The sequence below is a fragment of the Anomalospiza imberbis genome, chromosome 21, assembly GCF_031753505.1.
Source record: "Anomalospiza imberbis isolate Cuckoo-Finch-1a 21T00152 chromosome 21, ASM3175350v1, whole genome shotgun sequence".
Lineage (NCBI taxonomy): Eukaryota > Metazoa > Chordata > Aves > Passeriformes > Viduidae > Anomalospiza > Anomalospiza imberbis.
The window spans coordinates 3,433,680-3,454,280 of record NC_089701.1 but is presented as its reverse complement, the minus strand read 5'-3'; the positions used below and the strand labels follow the sequence as shown (position 1 = coordinate 3,454,280).

The 20,601-nt window shown below is 48.2% G+C and overlaps 2 protein-coding genes and 1 non-coding gene across 4 annotated transcripts; 2 read left to right on the top strand and 1 right to left on the bottom strand.

Annotated features, from left to right (window-relative positions):
• Positions 1–1,442: 1,442 nt before the first annotated feature.
• On the top strand, positions 1,443–13,306 carry WDR5 (WD repeat domain 5). Of its 2 annotated transcripts, none has more exons than XM_068211103.1 (14): positions 1,443–1,511; positions 3,558–3,748; positions 4,567–4,675; positions 5,925–5,998; positions 6,898–6,987; positions 7,558–7,647; positions 8,313–8,396; positions 9,198–9,253; positions 9,409–9,455; positions 9,612–9,687; positions 10,015–10,048; positions 10,691–10,765; positions 11,027–11,114; positions 13,007–13,306. In XM_068211103.1, exons 2-14 carry the CDS (start codon positions 3,668–3,670, stop codon positions 13,105–13,107), a joined length of 1,005 nt encoding a protein of 334 aa, XP_068067204.1. In that variant the 5' UTR covers positions 1,443–1,511; positions 3,558–3,667; the 3' UTR covers positions 13,108–13,306. The 2 variants fall into 2 exon arrangements, with proteins under 2 accessions (XP_068067204.1, XP_068067203.1); XM_068211102.1 differs by lacking the exon at positions 1,443–1,511 and adding an exon at positions 2,150–2,163 and having other exon boundaries at positions 3,557–3,748.
• Positions 13,307–15,439: 2,133 nt separating this feature from the next.
• Positions 15,440–15,567, bottom strand: LOC137486431 (U6atac minor spliceosomal RNA). The gene has a single exon (XR_011005731.1). It is a non-coding gene; the product is annotated as a U6atac minor spliceosomal RNA (small nuclear RNA).
• Positions 15,568–18,551: 2,984 nt separating this feature from the next.
• Positions 18,552–20,375, top strand: LOC137486121 (ly6/PLAUR domain-containing protein 1-like). The gene is made up of 3 exons (XM_068211107.1): positions 18,552–18,706; positions 19,891–20,031; positions 20,187–20,375. Exons 1-3 carry the CDS (start codon positions 18,622–18,624, stop codon positions 20,369–20,371), a joined length of 411 nt encoding a protein of 136 aa, XP_068067208.1. The 5' UTR covers positions 18,552–18,621; the 3' UTR covers positions 20,372–20,375.
• The last annotated feature ends 226 nt before the right edge of the window (positions 20,376–20,601 follow it).

Below are 20,601 nucleotides of genomic sequence, written 5' to 3'. Positions count from 1 at the left end.
TGTTTAGGATTACACCTAATTTGTAGTCAAGGCCACATTTTTCAGATTCCAGAGAGATATTATTCAGAGCAGAGATTTTTATACATGCACATATATATGTTTTCTACACACATATATAAATATATTTATGTGTATTTTCTACATATATAGAAAAATATCAGGCAAAAAATTCCCAAAGCACATACTGAAAGGAAAAATACGAACTTATCGCCAACATGAAAGAAACAAAAAACACCCTGCCACAAGGAATTTCTATAAATAGCGTTATACTGGTGATTTGCATTCTCCCATTTGATTTCATATTGTTTAAAAGACTGAAAACATGAAGCCGAAACCATCTGGAAGAATCAGCACCAGGGATTTAACTGGTTTTTTTTCCTAATATTGTTCGGGTGACTGTGCAGCTCTTCTGTGTTTTACCTCCCTGAGTTTAGAGGGCAGGGCTAATTCTCCAGATTTCTGCTGCAGGATTCCAGGCTGGAGGAAAAGGGCCTTGGCTTCACCATACCACAGGTTTTTTTCATCTTTTCCTTTCTCAACTGCCACTAGAATTTTTGGAAGCCAAATATCTTCCTGTGTTAAATGGCCAGTGAATGACACACGTCTCCTTTGCTTCCCTCTTAACTGAAAGCAGACTGCAACGTGTGGGTTCAGAAGTAACCCACTGCTCTCCAGAGAAGTGCTTAAACACATGTTTAACTGTAACCGGGCTGTTTGGCCTTAATGAATTAAACACTTTTGTGAGTCAGGGCTTTTTGTGTGACAATACGCTGAGAAAACCACCTTGCCTCAGATATCCTCTCACCCAGGTGGGGAGAGGATTATGGTGTTAAAATGGCTCAAACATCAGCATTAGAGAGTCACAGAATCACTTGGGTTGGGAAAGACCACCGGGATCATCGAGTCCAACCTTTGATTGATCATCACTTTGTCAATTAAATCATGGCACTGAGTGCCACGTCCAGTCACTCCTCGGACACCCCTGGGGATGGGGACTGTGCCACCTCCCTGGGCAGCTCCAGTGTTTAATGTTTCCCCCCGATCACACGTTTGACACCACTTTCCATGAAGAAATTCCCCGACGTCTCCCCCCGATCACACGTTTGACACCACTTTCCATGAAGAAATTCCCCGACGTCTCCCCCTGATCACACGTTTGACACCACTTTCCATGAAGAAATTCCCCGACGTCTCCCCCTGATCCAACGTTTGACACCACTTTCCATGAAGAAATTCCCCGACGTCCAGCCCGAACCTCCCCTGGCGCAGCTTGAGGATGACTCCCCGCTCCCTGCCGGGGAGAAGAGCCCGACCCGCACCTTACAGACATTATTATGGATATTACAGCCATTATTATAGACATTACTGCCGTGTGAACGGGCCTGCCCTTCCCACAGCCGCCTTTATCGGTGTACATCCACGGCGGCCAGCTGCGGTCGCACCCCAACGACACCTAACCGAGCTCAACGGCCCCCGGGCGACGGGAGCAGCGCCGTGGCCACCCGGTCCCGGTGTGTACGAGCCCGCCTCCCACACGGGAATGTCACACCGGCACGGTGCGGGCCGCACGGGCAGGGCGCTCCCCACAGCGAGCGGGGAACGCCAGCGGGCGCTGGGAGGGAAGGAGAGAAAGCAACGACAGCAGGGAAAGGAGAGAAAAGAGGGAAGAGAGGGCAACAGGAGGGGAGGGAAAAGAAGGAGGGGAGGGAAGGGGCGGGCACAGCGCCACGGGGATGGGCTCCGCCCGTGCGCGCACTCGCGCCGCTCTTTTGGCTCTCGGGCCGCGCCGTAGCGCTCCCGGGAGAGAGCGGCATTGTGCGGCCTCCGGCCCGCTCCGCGCAGGCGCCGGCCCGCATTCCCCGCCTGGCGGACCCGGACCCGCCGCCGCCGCCGCCGCGTCCCCCCCTCCCCTCCCGCGGCCGCGCTCCTCCCTCGCCGCGGAGGAGGCGGCGGCCGCCCCCCTTTCCCCATCCCCCACCCCCCCCCGGTAAGTCACCGAGAGAACGAGCGGGAGGGCGAGGCGGCGGCTCCTCTCCCGTCTGCTTGCTCCTCGTCTCCCGCACCGCCCCGGGGGCTCTCCCGCACCGCCGTAGCCCGCGCGCGCCGCCGCCGCCGCCGCCGCCGCCTCCCCTCAGGCGGCGCGCGCGGGGCCCGCCCGCTCCCCTTCCCCCCGCACCCCCGGCCCCTCCGCGGGCCCGGCCCGGCCCCCGCCCCCCCGGCCGCGTGGGGACCCCTCACCTCACCCCCTCCCCACACCCGGGGAGCTCCCCCCGGCCGCCCCCACATTCCAGAGCGAGGGAAGGGCCGTTCGGGGCTCGGCGGGGTTCGGCGGGTGTTGTCGGGACCGCGGGGGATGCGCCGGGAGCCCCCCCCCCCCGGGCATGGAGCCCAGCCGGGCCCGGCAGCGGTGCTGCGGTGATTTGGCAGCGCGCTGCGCGCTCGCCCGAGTTCCTAGATGAGTTCCAGATGAAAAGGAATCAGGATCTGCGTTAGGAAAGTTTGATTTCTTCTCGTGGCCCCCGGATTGGCCGGGGAGTGTCCCGGAGACTGGAGATAGCCAGGATGCAATCCTGTGCCATGTGCTCTGGGATGACCCTGCTGGAGCAGAGGAGCCGCTGTGCTCCCTTCCAGCCTGGCCCATTCTGGGATTTCCGAGATCTCTGGGATCTCCCACACCGAGCACAGCCGGCAGGCAACTGGTAGCGCCCTGCTCTGCAGCCTCTCGGGAAGGAGATGCTTGGAATGCCAGTGGATCCTGGGAGCAAACGCTCTCGTTCCCGAATGTGCTGCCACCAGCAAAAGGAGCTGCGATGTGGCAAATGCACTTAGCAGGCAAATCCTGACAGTGTGAGCCGGGGGTGATTCTGTTGCTGAGCTGAAATGTGGCTGAGCTGCAGTGGAGATTGGTTCCCTCTGCAGCATCAGCCCCGATTAGGGAATCCTGGCACTGCACTCCATCAGGTCTTGTTACAGAAAGTGAGTCTGGAGAGGCTGATCCAAGGCTGCTGCCAGTCAGGGGGAAGTCTAGGGTGGGGAAGGGGATGGTTTGATGCTCAGACCTTTCAGCAGGGAAATACGACACCAAAATATTCACGTTCTGAGGTGAAAGTAATCTAGTCAGGCCTTAAGATTTCCAAGTGCTGGTTATTTTTTGTGTTCATTATCATCTCGTATTCTCTGCTTTAATGAATTTAAATAGAAAGGCCTTGGACTGTTCCTTCCATCTTCCGTACAAACTACTGTATTTACCCTGTGCTAAGTAGTTGTTATAAGTGTTTTGGGGTCTGTGATATGAAAACCCTGCCACACCTCAAAGCTATTGTGCTGTACTTCTGTTTGGAAAAAGCTTTCCAAGGAGTGATCAAAGGCTGTGCCTTGAGTTCTTGGTCTTGCACATAAGTGGGTCTGAAGGCCTAAAATACTGCTGTGTTGCTCCACAGATAATAAATAGGGGTTTTCATACTGGTTTCTGACAACCTGCACTTTGACCAATCTCACTCTTGTGCATGCTGAGAATCTTTTTGACAGCTAATAAGAATATTTTGTTTTTCTTCCAGGTTTTCCTTTCAGCGTGGTTCTCCTCTCGGTGGCAAGAGCTGCCTTTTGAAGCAGCACATTCATTCTCCCCTTCAAGCACCCATAAGTCTCATTTGCCAGCTCCAGAACCATGGCAACAGAAGAAAAGAAGCCAGATGCAGAATCCACCAAAACACAATCTACTCCTTCCTCCTCGACCAATCAGAGCAAGGTGTGTGTGGGGCCCCAAAAAATACCCCTGTAAAAACACCTGGAACTACCTGAACACTCAGCAGCCAGACCAGAATCAGGGATTTGAATTTTCCTGTAAATTAAGATCTTTACTATGTGGCTGCTTCTGCTGTTGTCTCATGCTGAGGATTTTATGGGAAAAGTGGATGGAGTGCAGCTCTGCTCTAGTGCTAAGTGTTCTTTTATTGGTTTTGGGGAAGTTCTCATTAGTGAAATACTTCTTGTCATTTTGATCATGACAAAGGCTGTTTGTGTGTATCCCTGGAATGCCTGGAGGTGGCTGGAGAATTGGTGAATCTCTAGTTGTGGAGTAGGGAAACAGTTATTCATGTTCTTTGAAGCCTGGAGATGCTCAAAGGAGGTGTTATTGCTTAACCATGAAGCCTTTTCAAAAGGTAAAAGTGGGATTTTAGGGGCGTGGAGGAATTGGCCTCTGGTTTAATTCATGATCAGGGTGAAAATGCAAACACTTGAAGGCACTGCTCAGATCAATATCAAGAGTGTTGCTTGGAAGTGCCAGGCACTTTGTGGTTGGGTTGTTGGATTATTCTCACCTGTTGGTTACTGTCTTGGATGGAATTTACCTCAGGGGTGACTTGCTGTTGGGCTTGGAACAGTGAGGCCCCAGAGTGAAAGGTTGTTTGGTTGATTTTTGAATTTGGAGGGGAACGGGAATGTAAATGTGATTTAATGCTGGAATCTGTTATGGTGAACATCCACATGGTCCATTCCTCTGTGCTGATTGGAGCTGGCCACTAAGTTTGAAATTTAACTCATTCATGCTTATTTTTCTTACAGCCTGCCCCAGTAAAGCCAAACTATGCTCTCAAGTTCACGTTAGCAGGGCACACAAAGGCAGTGTCATCAGTCAAGTTTAGTCCTAATGGAGAGTGGCTTGCCAGCTCCTGTAAGTATTGCTTGCTTTTTCTCGTTTCAAACACAAATGTGGGCCTTGAAGAAGGGTTTGTCTGCAGTCTCCATTAGGGACAGGAGGGATGCCATGTCATGACATGGTTTTTCTTGAAAGAGTGATACTAAAGCTGTCACTCTTTGCGATAATTTGATTGAAGTTCTGTTACTTTGAGCACAGGGTCTTTGCATTGCCAGGAGAGCTTTCAGCTTTCCTGACTGAGCAAATGGGCAAAAACCAGCACAGGGTTATTTTCTGTGCAGAGGAAACCCTTGTGCTTTTCTGTATCACTAGAAGCTTAAGCTTTTAAATTAAACTTAGTGCACAGTAACTGCAGGCAAAACTTTCCTGTGGGAAATAAGGCAGGTGCTGCAGAGTTGGATGCACATGCTCTGTCCTGTGGTGCTTGGCAGTCAGAGGCTTTGATTGCCCCAGTGAAGTGCAGAAGGTTGTTATAAATAACGTTTCACTGCTCGCTCTCTTAAGTGATAGAACAAGTCTCCTTTCTGTCAGCTTTGGTATTTCCTAAGGGTTTCTTTGGTGTTTAGCACTGCTTGACAGCTTTGCCTTGAAAATGTGCTTCTGTGACTGTCAGTGATCCAGAGAGAATCCATGGGTAAGGAAAGGGCAGTTGGAAATGTTGAATATGACAGTGAGGTTCACTGGAACATCTTCCAGACATGGGAATGGCTTGGGGCTTTGACTTAACTGCAAACAGCCTCAATAAAACCAGTGCACTGTGCCTTACAGTGTCCCCATCAGAGTCCCCCTCCCCTTTCCCCTGGAAATGTTTTTCAAACTATATCTGGCAAATAGCAACTTTTTTCTCTGGCTTGTTTTGCAAGTTACCATGGATAATATGTTTGGGTTTCTGCAGGCATCCATTCTGTCCAGCCTGTGGTGTAATTATTGTTCTTTTTGGGGCAAAAGCCTTTCAAGTGTTCCCGTGGACCAGCACTACTTTTACCACTGGCAATCTAAAACAAAAGTAGAAACCCAAGTTGTCAAGAGAGAAACTAAAGCTGCTGGAGTCTCTCTGCATTCCAGGCAGCTTATGTAACCTCAGCTGCTGCAGAGTGCTGTGTAGGAAGCTGTTCTTCACCAATTCAGTATCACCTCCTTCCCTGAGGTCTGCCTGGGGAGGGAGAACTGCCCAGAGACAGGGTTAACTTATTTCCTTTCACCTGGAAGGGACAGCTCTGGTAGTGCTGTTAATTAACCTCTGAACTGGCACATTCTTTTCCAGCTGCTGACAAACTCATTAAAATTTGGGGAGCTTATGATGGCAAGTTTGAAAAAACAATATCTGGTCATAAGCTGGTAAGTACGAGGTGATCACTGTGGGAATTTACCTGGGAAGAATTTTGCTTTCTTTTCCTCATTTAGAAATTCCATTCTTGGTTAGTTCTGCCTGTGTAGAAGGCAGAACTAACAGTCTGCTTTCTAGTGTCTTCAGTCTTGCTTTGTAGTTTTTTGTTTATATAGTCCTGGAATTGCTGGAGTTACATTAGGGCAGGCTGCATTCCCAGTGCCCAGCCTGCTTCTCATGTCCCTGAATTTCAGGAGAACCTACCTCAGACACAGGGCAGAGCATTCCTGGGTGAAAATCCCTGTGAATTCTAACAGTGTGTCCTGTTCCATCTTTCATTTGTATAAGGAACAAAACACTTGCCTTTTAAGGAGATTGAATTTTTCTTGTGGGTTTGCCTACATAAACACAACACTTACTCATTCTGCAAAGTTCTTAAGAAAACACAAAACATCCAAGCCCTTTGGTTTTCCTTTTTTTTTTTTTTTTAAGTTTTTATATGCTGAAATTTCATGAGCAAAAATGAAGATTTATCAAAAGAAAAACCGCTGGAATCTTCTCCAGCCTCTGGGGACTTGGATTGTAAAGAGCAGCCATTTGTCATGAAGAAAAGCCATTTACTCAGATTAATCTATGAGCATTCTATTTAGGAATTCCAGCAAAGGGTTTTGGTGACCACAGTAAGAACCGTGTGAACAAACTACTGATGTTCTCAGAGTATGTGGCTCAGCTGAAAATTAACTTGTGCCAGAGGAGCTCTTAACCCAGCAAAATCACTGAATTCCTGACTCTCAGTGCTGAATTTTCATTCAGGCTTCAGCTGGGAATGTAATCTGCAGTCTGTGTTTTCCACTTTTCTGTGTGGCTGAACAAACAGAGCTGAGAAGAGAATTGTTTTCCTTTGTTTTAGGGGATCTCTGATGTTGCTTGGTCATCAGATTCCAACCTCCTTGTCTCTGCCTCCGATGACAAAACTCTCAAAATATGGGATGTAAGCTCGGTAAGGGCAGGAATTATTATTTATTTACCTTCATTATTCTCCAACATTGGCTTCTTCATTTGTGTTCCTGCTTGTAACAAGCTGGTGGATGGGCTGTGAGGATGAATGAATTGTGCTTTCTGTTCTTGGAAAGAGTAGGATGCTTGTGGATACCACGAGGAGCCTGTTATGCTCTGAGAGAGCACTAAAGCCTGAGGATGGAGATAGAACTACAGCAAAAAGCCTCTCAGATGAAACCTTTTTGTAACTTCTTATTTCTGCTTTTTCCCCCATTGTCGTGTGACAGAGAGAACAGGATAATTTGGTTGAGTTTTGATTAAGACTATTAAATGGTTTGGATCCTCCTGAGCTGCATAAAGAGTTTTCACCTCATCTGCAATCATTATGATTGTTTTATATTGTTTTTTTTTTTTCCTGTTTTGTTGCAGCTGGCCCTCTGCCCATCTAAATATGGGGTTAGAGATGGTTTCTTTCTGTGCTGCACAGTGATTAACCTTAATGTGGTCTCTCTGGATGCTTTTATGGTTCTGGGTGATGCTGTGTATTTAACTGTGCTGAATTTTATTTCAGGGTAAGTGCTTAAAGACATTGAAAGGGCACAGTAACTACGTTTTCTGCTGCAATTTCAACCCTCAGTCAAACCTCATCGTTTCTGGCTCAGTGAGTGGTTTTTAATTTTTTTCCTTTGTGGGAAGCAAGTACTGCACACTCTGTCACTTGTCACTGAAGGGACAGACAGGTTCTTTAGGGATCCTTGGCAGAATGATGATGGTATTAAATCATAGTTAAAATTACAGCTTTATTTTCTTAACATATTATTATGATTAGTGCAGCACACTAATTTATGATTAGAGTGGCACAGGATTTCTGCAGTCAGGATTGCTGTAGTACAATTTATAAGTAGTGAATACAGAATTTATAGTACAACTTCTGGTTTCTAATCACCTGGATTCTGACTTACCTAAAGGATGACCTGTAATCACCTCTCCCTCTGCAGATTGGGTCAGATCATGGTTTGAAAACAATATTAAATGAAAGAATATGAACCACACAGCCCGTTTCAGTTGGGGTTTCCCTCACAAACACAGCTTGTAGTCAGGTGAGCTGTGCGTTGTCCCTGCTGTGTTTGCTTGGGGAAAAGCCCTTAATCCATCCTCAGTGCCCTACCTGGAGACAAGGAATTCAGGGAGGTGCTCCCAGACTGTTGGTTGTGTCCTGGGCTTTCTGACCCAGCTGGGATAAGATTCATGCTGTAGCCAAGCTGTACCTGAGTGCCTCAATCAGGTGTTTGACTAAACCCCCTCGTGCCTCTCTTCCCTCCCCAGTTTGACGAAAGCGTGAGGATATGGGATGTGAAAACAGGGAAGTGCCTCAAGACGTTGCCTGCTCACTCTGACCCAGTTTCAGCTGTAAGTCCCTCCTGATCAGTGAACACAAAAATGTTTGTTTTGTTAGCAGAGCTCCTCTCCTGCCCCTGTGGAGGGGTTACCAAGCCCTTACACAGCATCCAGGCTGGGCTGTGGTTGCTGCCAGTGGCCATTGCTCAGTGGGAATGAAATGAGTGGTGTTTTCTCTAAGATCAGTGTGGATTTTGGTCCTGGCTGTAAATGTGAATAGTGCAGAGGTGTGCCAGGCATGCCTGAGTGTCATTCTGGGACACAGATTTGTGGCACTTGATGCTCAGGGAGCAATCTGTATTTCTCTTGCTTTCGTGTTCTTCTAAGTCATTACTGAAGTTGTTCCATAGAACACTCCTCTTTTAAATCTCGGTCATTTCATAGGAGAAATGAGCTTGGAATACAGCAATATCCATTGGAATTAAGGAAAACCAGAAGGTGCTCAACTCTTAATCTCTTTGAAATGAAAAACACTGAAAAAAACCTGAGCCTCAGATATGTTCAACTGTGGCTGCTCTAACATGGTTGCTCTGCCATGTGTAAAAGATATTTCACACTTACAAATGTCTTTTAATAGTAATAATTCGAAAGAATTTTTCTTTTGATATAAATAGCAGAAAATTCACCTTAAAACAGGAGCAGCTACATAAGAGGTTCTACTCCATGCCCTTAAAATAATCAGGTTCTATCTGCATGTTTTATTCTGCTGACGTGTTCCATGTCAGAAATGGGAAATAAGGAGCTTAAACCTTTGATCTTTATGAACATCAGTAAAGTTATTAGTTTTAATAATTAGTATTAATAATATTACAGGTGCATTTTAATCGTGATGGATCCCTGATAGTTTCAAGTAGCTATGATGGACTCTGGTAAGTGGTTATTTCTTGTCTGCATCACTCTTTGCACCTTTTGCATTTTAAAAATGCCTTTTTTAAAACAAAACACCCTTGTATTTGTAATACTAAAATTGTAATAAAAGACTTCAAGCCCAATAATAATTATTTTTTTGTATTTTTTTAAACAGTCGTATCTGGGATACAGCATCAGGCCAGTGCTTGAAAACACTGATTGGTAAGTAGAAATATTTCTTGTCTGGGCTGTATTTTTCACACAGATTTTCTGTGTTTCAGTGAAACTATTAAAAACAAATGAATGTCAAAAGAAACCCTCTGTCAGTGAGACAACACAGCTGTGCACTTTGTAACACTGCTTTTAATTTTGCTGTAGATGATGATAACCCTCCTGTGTCTTTTGTGAAATTCTCACCAAATGGCAAATACATATTAGCTGCAACTTTGGACAAGTAAGTATTAAAAAAAAAAAAAAAAAAGGAGAATAGCACACAGATTTGAATTTTGGAGCATCAGGTGATGCTTTAATTTGGTTTTTGGCTGCTATAGTAATGATAATACATGATTTCATATATAGTGTTTTTTTATGGAGGAGAATATGAATGGCATGGCAGTAAAACAGATATTTTGGGGTTAACTAACCCTGCATTCCAAAGTCAGGCTGAAATGATCCATGTAGACTTTGGGAACTCTGGTATGGAGAAACATTTTTCAGCTGCTAGGAACTTTTCTGAAAAAAAATAATTCCAAGAACTAAAATCTTTGGTTTTGTTTTCCAGCACTCTCAAACTTTGGGACTACAGCAAAGGAAAGGTAATTCTTTCTGTAGACTTAACTAAGCTTTTAGGAAAATTGGATTTTACATGTGATTTTTAAACTTAACATACGAGTACTACAGAAAAAAAGTGTTAGTACCTCTTTAGTGGAGAGGATAAACTTTTAGCAGAGCCTGTTGCAACAGGACAAGGGGTAATGGTTTTAAACTAAAAGAGGGTGGATTCAGGTTAGAAAGTTTCCTGTGAGGGTGAGGAGGCCCTGGCACAGGTTGCCCCGAGCAGCTGGATCCCTGGAAGTGTCCAAGGCCAGGTCAGAGGGGTTTGGAGCAGCCTGTGAAAGTGGAAGGTGTCCCTGCTCTTGTCAGACCTTTAAAAGGTCCCTTCAAACTCAAACTATTCTGTGAATCTGACGAAAGATATCTTTGAAAAGAAAAAAAAATTAAATATTTGGTTTCTGCATAGCCTTGAGACATTAAGTACAGCAATATTTCTGCATTTTTCTCTTCATGAACAGTGAATTGCCTTTTATCTCTTTCACTACAAAATATGGGCTTTGTTTTGGGTTTGGACGGGTTGGAAACACTGGCTGATGTGTTTAGTCTTTTTTTCCCAGAGAGTTTGTCCTTGACTGAGAAAACTCTCCCAGCTGCATTAATGTCCTGTGGCTCTTCCCTTCCAGTGCCTGAAGACGTACACAGGACACAAAAATGAGAAGTACTGCATATTTGCCAATTTCTCTGTCACTGGTGGAAAGGTTGGTGTTGATCTGAATATTTTTGTGTTACCTCTGTGCAGTTCTTACTGCTCCTCTCTGTAGATAAAAGCGGATTTTGGGGCTGGAAACCTCCTTTGGTGGGTGCTGGTTTCTTTGTCTCTAGGTGGGCTCACTGTCAGGTTTCCTGACTTTTCCTCCTTCTCCCTTTCACATGACAACAATGAAATGTTTATTGAGAAGTAGCACTTGGGTATGGATCAGAAAGATTCAGATAACTTTGTTTTCTCTCTGCCCCTGCAGTGGATTGTGTCTGGTTCAGAAGACAACCTGGTTTATATCTGGAACCTTCAGACAAAAGAGATTGTACAGAAACTACAAGGACACACAGGTGAGGGAGAGGATTCTGGTTTTATTGATGAAATATCCCTCATATCATCAATGCTTAGCCTGAGCACTTTCTCTCTGATACCAGTTTTTACTCTCAGACCCATAAATTCTTCTGGCTGAAGCTTAATTGAACCCTGGAAGTTTTACTCCTTTTTATGAAGGGTTTTTATGGGCATTGAAATTGTTTCATTCTTCACCTGTTAAAACTTTGACATCAGCTTGCAAAGGAGATTTGCTTGAGCACAGAACTGGTCAAGATATTTAAATGTCTCATAACATTAGTGACTGTGAATGGTCTGTTAACACCTTCCAGAGCTGCAGCTCCCAAGGATAAGGATTGATGTGGGCTGGAAATGTCTGTGCATGTGCCTGGTCTTGAGCCATGAGATGTCACCTGTCACCTCAGTCTGAGTCCTGTAAAAGCAGAGTTTTAACTGAAATCCCAGCATGCTCCGTCCTTTGCTTTGGGCAGGATCCCAGTGATTTTTTGAGCAGGATCCCAGTGATTTTTTGGGCAGGATCCCAGTGATTTTTTGGGCAGGATCCCAGTGATTTTTTGGGCAGGATCCCAGTGATTTTTTGGGCAGGATCCCAGTGATTTTTTGGGCAGGATCCCAGTGATTTTTTGGGCAGGATCCCAGTGATTTTTTGGGCAGGATCCCAGTGATTTTTTGGGCAGGGTCCCAGTGATTTTTTGGGCAGGGTCCCAGTGATTTTTTGGGCAGGGTCCCAGTGATTTTTTGGGCAGGGTCCCAGTGATTTTTGGGCTGGATCCCAGTGATTTTTTGAGCAGGATCCCAGTGATTTTTGAGCAGGATCCCAGTGATTTTTGGGCAGGATCCCAGTGATTTTTTGGGCTGGATCCCAGTGATTTTTTGAGCAGGGTCCCAGTGATTTTTTGGGCAGGGTCCCAGTGATTTTTTGGGCAGGGTCCCAGTGATTTTTTGGGCAGGGTCCCAGTGATTTTTTGGGCAGGGTCCCAGTGATTTTTTGGGCAGGGTCCCAGTGATTTTTTGGGCAGGGTCCCAGTGATTTTTTGGGCAGGGTCCCAGTGATTTTTTGGGCAGGATCCCAGTGATTTTTTGGGCAGGATCCCAGTGATTTTTGGGCAGGATCCCAGTGATTTTTTGGGCAGGATCCCAGTGATTTTTTGAGCAGGATCCCAGTGATTTTTTGGGCAGGATCCCAGTGATTTTTTGAGCAGGATCCCAGTGATTTTTGGGCTGGATCCCAGTGATTTTTTGAGCAGGGTCCCAGTGATTTTTGGGCTGGATCCCAGTGATTTTTTGGGCAGGGTCCCAGTGATTTTTTGGGCAGGGTCCCAGTGATTTTTTGGGCAGGGTCCCAGTGATTTTTTGGGCAGGGTCCCAGTGATTTTTTGGGCAGGATCCCAGTGATTTTTTGGGCAGGGTCCCAGTGATTTTTGGGCTGGATCCCAGTGATTTTTTGAGCAGGATCCCAGGGATTTTGGGCTGGATCCCATTGATTTGGAGTGTAAGGAAGGCAGTGGCAGCAGATTTTCATTTTCAGGCTCTGAAGATGAAGTGTTACCCAAGAACTGCCCGTGGTGTTGGAAATACCTTCCTTGACAAAAAACCTGACCTGGGTGTTGATTCAGCTGTGTCTGACATGATCTGATAGAAGTAAGAACTCAAATCTAGAGAGTTCTCACCTTTTGAAACCTGTCACTTTCCTACTGCCCTCAATTCCTTCCTGCTTGTATTTCCTCCCACAGAGGAGCAACAGTTGCAAGATATTTACAAATAACACATTTAATTCTGCTACGAGGAAATAATAACTTGGCTTAATAAAACACAGTTGCTAATTTTCAGAAATGCCTGCTATGAACCAGATTGAAATAATTGCATTTTTCTGTCTTTTCTTTTTGCTCAGATGTTGTCATCTCCACAGCTTGTCACCCAACAGAAAACATCATCGCATCAGCGGCACTAGAAAACGACAAAACAATTAAACTGTGGAAGAGTGACTGTTAAACGTTCCAGGATTGCTTTAGAGACTGTCAGGAGAAAAAAAAATGTTTTTAAAAAAAATATTAAAAAATAAAAACACCCATAAATCCAGTTTGGCAGGAAACCTGAAGAATATTTGATAAAGTGGTTTCTGTTAGTCTTGGCCCAAAGAAAACATCTTAGCTCTGCTAGAGCTGGGCAACGTGGTGGAAAAAAAAAAAGATGCAGTGTCTCCTTTTCTTGCCTAATGTTTTGGCAGACAAATGGATGATTCTGATGTCGGGTCAGAAGTCTTGGACACCCCAAAGATACTGTATTTTCTGATGGCATTGCTTCTGGGCACTGTTGCTGCTTAAGGAAGAACTGCCAGTCTACTTTGTACCAGTAAGTTAAGTCACAGGCCTAGAGATGTGTGGAATTTTTTTTAAATATGTCTAATTTTTTTTTAAATTTTTAAATTTTTTTTTTTCCAAAATGTAGGTTCTAGTCTCTTGAGAAATTTCTGTATTGTTTTAAATAGGAGTACTGCATCTTTAAGGGTGCTTCATTTTAAAACACTCAGCTCAAACTTTGTGACCAAATAAAACCATGCAGTTCCAGATTTCCCTCTTCCTGCCCCTGACTTGACTCCTGTGGTGGAATCTCTTACCTTCTGTATAGTTGCTTACCTCTTGTTACCTCTTGTGTGTTTAATAGATGCTGTTCTAGAGCAAAGTTACAGTTCTTCTGTTAACCATTAAAATGAATCCTGCTTGTAGTTGTTCTCAGCATATTTTAATTTTTTTTTAAATTTTGCCTCTTCTGGTTCTAAAGCCAACTCACAGAACACTGTAAAGTCATTTCAATGTAAAAAGAAACAAACCCAGACTTTTTGTATCTTGGCAATCCATGGTATGAAGCTGTATTGCAAATGGCATGACTCTGTATCTATCTCAGCATTGGTATTTCTTTCCCTTTTTGTCATATCCATGTGGTATTTACACATCCAGAAAAATACCATGTGCCATAATAAAAAGGTGGGATTTTATGTGTATGTTTGTGGTTAAGAGTGTGCTCATGTGAAGTGCCCGTGCCCATGGAAGCTTCTCTTAAAAACATTTTTAAGGGGAGATGTTTTCTGTAGAAACTCCAGCGAGGGAGTTTGAGGAGCAGCAGTGTGCAAAGAAAAAGAGGAGCAAACACAAGTCCAAATTTATTTAATGAAGGGAAAAGGATTGAGCTGAAGGTGTCCTCAGCAGAGAGAGCATTGCTACAACCCTTCACAGAGCTTGAGCCGAGGGAAAGGATTCCTGCTGCCCTCTCCAGGATCCAGGATTTGCCTTGTGCTGGATAAAAAATGCATGGATGCACAGGTTTTACTGCACCCAAAGGGTTCTGCTGCAAAGGGATGTCTTGCTCCTGGTGAAGCAAAACCTTGTTTTTTTGGTATTTAGCTCATGCTTGGTAATAAAATGAATTACAGTCCAGACCTCTGGACTGCTGCTCTGAGGCTGCCTTGCTTTGAAAACCTTGGAGAGATAGAGCTGCAAGACATGAGGCACAGGTTTTCTTTTTAAAATACAAAAATGGAGTTCATGTTGAGCTGCTAAAATGGCTGTTAATAATATCACTGCCTTTGGAGGTTTTTCATTACCCCCAGGAAGGGACACTGTGTCTAGACTTGGTGTCACTGCTGAAATGATCAACTCCTGTTTTTCTTCAGCCTTATTCTTGAAGGCTGGTGAAACTCTTCAATGCAAGATGTGGCTGTGCTGCTTTACAGCATGGAGGAGGTGGAATTTTACTCCAGCAAAGCATTTTAATGTTGATAGATAAATGTTTCCTGGCATAGTGCTTCTCATGTCCCTGTGTGTGAGTGGCTCTGCTTGCCCAGCTGTGCTGTCACACAGAGCTGGGGAGGAGGGAGATGAATTTTCTGCTATCACAAGGAAATCTCTTGAACAGGGATAGAAAAGCCCCTAATGTAAAGGATCTGCTGTAAAGCTGCTCTTCATAAAGGTTGTGTTTAAATCCTTAATATCCCACCTGGGATTAATGCCTGTTGGCATGAGCTCTACTTACCTCTTCATTCTGTGTAGCTTGGCATGGCTGTGATGGTTGGAGGGCCAGGATTAGCTCAAGCACAGCCCTGGAAACGAGGATTGTGTGCTGGCTGGAGCAGGGGAGGTGTAACTTTATTTTAGGTACGGGCTGAGAGTGGCTAGGGCGAGTTACTGCTGTGGGCCTCGGGTGCTCCGGCGACTTTTAAGCTGAGGGAAAAGGCGAGCTGGGGGACTAAAAAAGACGCTGCTGCGCTTTCTTTAGGGTCTCCCGGAAAAAAAAAAAAAAAGAAAAAAAAAGAGGGAAAAAATAGAAAAAAAAAACATGGTTAGATGCCACGAAGTAGGTGGCAGTGCCTTAACCGTATGTGTGTTGTACAGGCCACTGGGGCCTCTTCCATCCTTATCAAGGGGAGTGCTAACCTTCTCTCCTTTCATACAACACACCCCAGAGCCTCCACCTAACGGTATTTAAACCTCCAGTATGCTCCCCCTATACATAACAGGGTGAGCCAACGTTTCTGCCTCTTCTCCCTCAATTTGACACTGCTTTCTCATTCCCATTAAAAAACTTTGAGTGTAAGTCCCAATTTTGCCCTAAAACACCTAAAAATCTCGGTAAAACTGATAAAACACGCGCTTTGCGTTACCCTTTTAATATATTCACCAGGTTCAGCCAATCAGCGTGCAGAAGGCGGAGCCTCTCCCGCCCCGCGACGCGCGGGGTGTGGTTTTGCTTTGGCCTCGCCGGTGGAGGCGGGCGCGCCCGGGGTTCGCCGGTTCGAGTCCCGCCCCCGGCGGGGCGGTGCCGCTGGATGAGCTCACCGCGGGCTGTACGGCGGACCCGCGTAACCTGCGCGGGGTTTGCGCCTTCTCGCTGGGTATCCCGCGGGTTTGAGCCTTCCCCCCGGGTATCCCGAGGGTTTGAGCCTTCCCCCCGGGTATCCCGAGGGTTTGAGCCTTCCCCCCGGGTATCCCGCGGATTTGAGCCTTCCCGCCGGGTATCCCGCGGGTTTGAGCCTTCCCCCCGGGTATCCCGAGGGTTTGAGCCTTCCCGCCGGGTATCCCGAAGGTTTGAGCCTTCCCCCCGGGTATCCCGAGGGTTTGAGCCTTCCCCCCGGGTATCCCGAGGGTTTGAGCCTTCCCGCCGTGTATCCCGAGGGTTTGAGCCTTCCCGCCGGGTATCCCGAGGGTTTGAGCCTTCCCGCCGGGTATCCCGAGGGTTTGAGCCTTCCCCCCGGGTATCCCTCGGGTCTGAGCGGCACAGCGGGATGTGCTGGTGGCATCTCCCGCCGCCGGAGCAGTGGTGCAGGAGGGAGCCCATTTCCGAAGAGTTCCCGCTGCCCCGGAGCTCGTAAATCGCTCCGAGTTATGTCAGCGCTAATAACGAGTTACAAGCTCCACATGTGGGAGCGGTGGAAAAGGTTGGGTGGGTTTTTTCCCGTTTTCTTGAGGCCTTTCTCTTCGGTATCCCAAGGGAATCGAACCAGACAAGCATTTCTCTAAATGAGCACTGCAACACCTCAAGGCAGCCCGGGGAGCTGCTGTTGCCAGCGGGGTGACTCCCCCAGCATCCCGCTGCAGGTGCCGCCTTAAGGCACCGCTCCATCCCCCGACCCCTGCCACTCTCCCAGACCTTCCCGCGGGGTTCCCGGCGGGAAGGAGCAGCGGAGGAGCCGCTCCTCCGGATGAGGCTGCGGATCCAGCTGCGGCGCCCAGGGGTTTGCGCAGCCCCGGCCCCGCCAGCTGTGCACAGCTGCTGCATCGCGGACTCGCAGAACGGCCTGGGGTGGAAGGGACCTTGCAGTCCAACCCCCTGACGAGGGCAGGAACACCTTCCACTCTCCCAGCTTGCTCCAAGCCCTGTCCAGCCTGGCCTTAGACACTTCCAGGGATGCTTCATTGCTGCCACAGAGCCCAGGCTGCTCCTGGCTGCCCCTTCCAGATAATTGACGAGTTTATTAGAGGATTAAAAGTTAGTTTCCCCTCCTTATTGAATGCTCTGATTTATGCATGCGTTTAAATCAATCCCATTTCCTGCCTTTTATCCCTTCTCCCCCAGGCTTTCAGGCTTTACTGTGTCAGACACTTGTTACAATCACATTGTTTTGAGGCAAGCGAGACACCGTGGGTGGTTTAAGGGATTTAAATCCATAAGCTGCATTTCTTGGGCGCTTCTCCCAGGTGCCAACTGCCCCTCCTGAGCTGTAGATGCCCCTCCTTGGACCACTTTGTGCTGCCTCCCAGTGAAAGACGAACCAGCATCCCTGCTAATGAAGACACTGCTGGAGATTAGGACCAAGCCTGCCTGGCTGGGAGCTGTGTCTGGCACAGGAGGTGCCTGCTGGGCTGGGGTGCCCAGCGTGGGGGATTTCAGGTGCTGCTAGCAGGCAGTTGCTGGATGAGCTACATAAGCAGCTTATTTTGTCATTTTAATTTTTTAATCCCGTGCATTCGGTCGCGCTCTCTCATTAGTAAGCATTAGCTCTCCAAGTCCCATTAGCTCTGCTGAGAGCTCGGGCTTTGCTTGTGGGGACAGTGCTGGAGGAGCCAACAGGGGGCTGGGGGCCTGCTCCTGCAGCTGGTGACATCCGTGGTGTCCCCATGTGGGTGTGACCCTGGCCCTGCAGAGCCATCACTGCTCAGTCCTTCCTTCTGCTGTCCCTTGTCCCCTCCCCAAGCCCCTGGCAGTCCCAGCTCCCTCCTGAGCTGATCCAAGCCCGGGGCTGGCTCTAACCTCTCCCTGCTTTATTAAGGCAACTATTTTCTTGTGTGTAAATACACACATTCCATTCAGACCCTCTTCCCTCTCCTTCAGGTTTTCCCCTTAACCCCAGGGCCATCCCCAGAGCTGTACTTTGTTAGAGGATCTCAAGCCTCGGATTTAAAATTAGTTGGCTGCTTCTCTTTAATAAAATTATTCCTTTCCTCTTTAAGTAGCACAATATGTCACAGAAAGCCGGTGGGTCCGTTCATGAAGATGAGACAGATTAGAGAGGAAAGAGATGGGCAAAAAAAAAAAAAAAAAAGTAAAACCATACATCTCCCCAAACCCCTTCTGCCTAATCCAACTGAATTAGAGGATTTTGAAGTGGATTTAAAACTAAATCTTGATTAGGGAGAATTTCTCTCCAAGAGCTGCTGCACGGTGGTATTAATGGGAAGTGATCGTGGACAGAGGAAATAGGACAGAAATAACTGAGGGTAGCACATCATACGCACTCAGGTCTGTGCATGAACTGAGAGAATCGGGGAATTTCTCCAGAGGAAGAGGGAGAAATTAAACACCGACATAAGGAGCCTGGGTGCCAGGGGCTGGCTGGGCAAGCGGGGGGCAGCCAGATCCCTGCTGCACCGACAGCACCTCCCTGAACCCCACGGGAAGGGCTCGCAGGTGAGAAGGCAGCGCCGAGGACGAGGACGGCCGGGAGGAGAGGAGGTCTCAGCCCGCTCCCCCAGAGCCCGTGCTCACCCTGTGAGCTCTGGGTGACCCCCGGAGATGCCCCCCATGCTCTGCGGACACACGGCCGGAGGTGCCCATGGGATCCTGTCTCTGCTGACCATGGTGTTCGTGCTGCCAGAGGGTGAGTGCCGCTCTCTCCGGGCCGCGGCCGGGCCTTTTACTCGCAGTTTACATCCTCCCTAAACCCGACTTGCCCAGGTGGGATTTATCCTCGGGGTGAATTTAGGGGCACTCCCGCCCCAAGCCGTGCAGCTGCGTGCTGGTGCTTTTAGGATGGAGCTAATGTCACCGTGTTTTGTACAAAAGGGCAGTGTGCCAGGATTTGGGATCCCCTGGGCTCCTCTTCCCTGGTCTGGCCGGAGCAGGGACTCCCCTTGCTGTGCCTGGCTGTGTGAGGGTGCTCGACACCCCCAAAAACCCTGTGGGAGCCCAGAAGGCTCGGGAAGGGCTCTGGGATGGTGTTCAGAGGTGAGGAAAAGTAATGGCAGCAACCAGATTAATCAACAGAGGTTGCCTTAACCTCCACAACAGAGGTGGACAGTGTAAATTAATATCCTTTAGTAAATTAATATCCTTTAAAGGCTCTTTGGTTTGCTTGGATTTTTTTTAAATTATTTTTTTTTTTTTTAGAAACCTGAGAAATGGCTTAATTCCCATTGTGGCAATTTTCAGACACAGTGGCTGCAGGGAAGGGCTGAGCTGCCGCCAGTGCAAGCGTGCAAAGCCCTGGGGACACACTGAGGCCGTTGGCCCGGGGTCACAGCACGGTGGCTCTCAGTGCTCTGAAGGAGGATTTCCCTTCTGTTTCCGAGCAGGTTTGCCTTCCTGATAGACCCTGTGATAATATCAGGACTGTGTCCAAGGGGAAAACCAAACCACGCTGATAAACCTGTCCCTCTGGAGCAAATGCCTCCAAAGTGGCCACAGCTAAACTGGAGAAATTTGGTGAAAAATGGAAAAGCTGTTTCTGAGCGTGACCGAGCCCTGAGTCAGTGGTGTGTGTGGTTGTGAGGTTTCCCCTACTCTTTACACCCCCTGTTTCAAAGCTCCCTTGTTCCCACAGTTTGATCCCAGCGCAAATCTCCGGCTAATCTCTGATTTAGCACTGACCTCTAGTGGGAGATGAGTCTGTATTTTCGGGCCCACTGGGTAAACAAGTGACGGGCAGCTCCGGGCTCTGGCTTAATGCGACTTGGCAAGGCAGGGAGCGCTGCGAAGCCGTCGGTAGAGAGCATCTCGGAACGAGTTGAAGCCTTTTCCCCCCTGGAAAAAAATCCAGCCCTGTTTCTTCTGCTTCTTGTTTAGTGTCTGGACTCCAGTGTTATGGCTGCAACATCGTGGTTGGCACCAAAAACGTGGACATGGGGTGCTCCAACCCTGAGGTGATCACCTGCTCCCAGTCCCACCAGGGCTTCAAGCACCGGTTCTGCATTAAAACAGAGAGCGGTGAGTCCGCCCCCGGGGCCGGGGCTGCGGAGGTTGCTCGAGCCGCTCTTCACCCCCAAACCCAACCTCACAGCCCCCTCGCAGGGCCTGTCCCCTGTGCCAGGCTGTCCCAGCATCCCAGACCCGTGATGTCCCTCCCTGTGCTTGCTTTGCAGTGGTCCTGGGCATCCTGCTGACCAGCGGCTGCGCCACCTCCCGCCACTGCCAGCAGCAGGAGCTGCCGGGGGTCCGCATCCACTGCTGTGACACCGACCTGTGCAACGGCTCCCCCAGAGCCCCCCGGCCGCCCCCCGGCCACCTCCTGCTGCCCTGCATCCTCGCTGCCCTGCTCCTCTCCTGAGCCCCCCCGGGCCCGGGGGATGCGGGGTGCTCGTGGGATGGGTGCTGGCAGCTGGGGTGCCCCCCTCGCTGCTCCCGCGGGTGGGCAGCACGCCCTCCTCTCCCCTCTCTCAATAAAAGGTGCGAACGCTGCGCCCTGGGAAGGTGTCGGTGATGCCCCCGCGGGGAGGACGGGGATGCTCCCCGAGCTCGGGGGGGTACTCGCAGCATCCCGGGGAAGGGGGAGCGCAG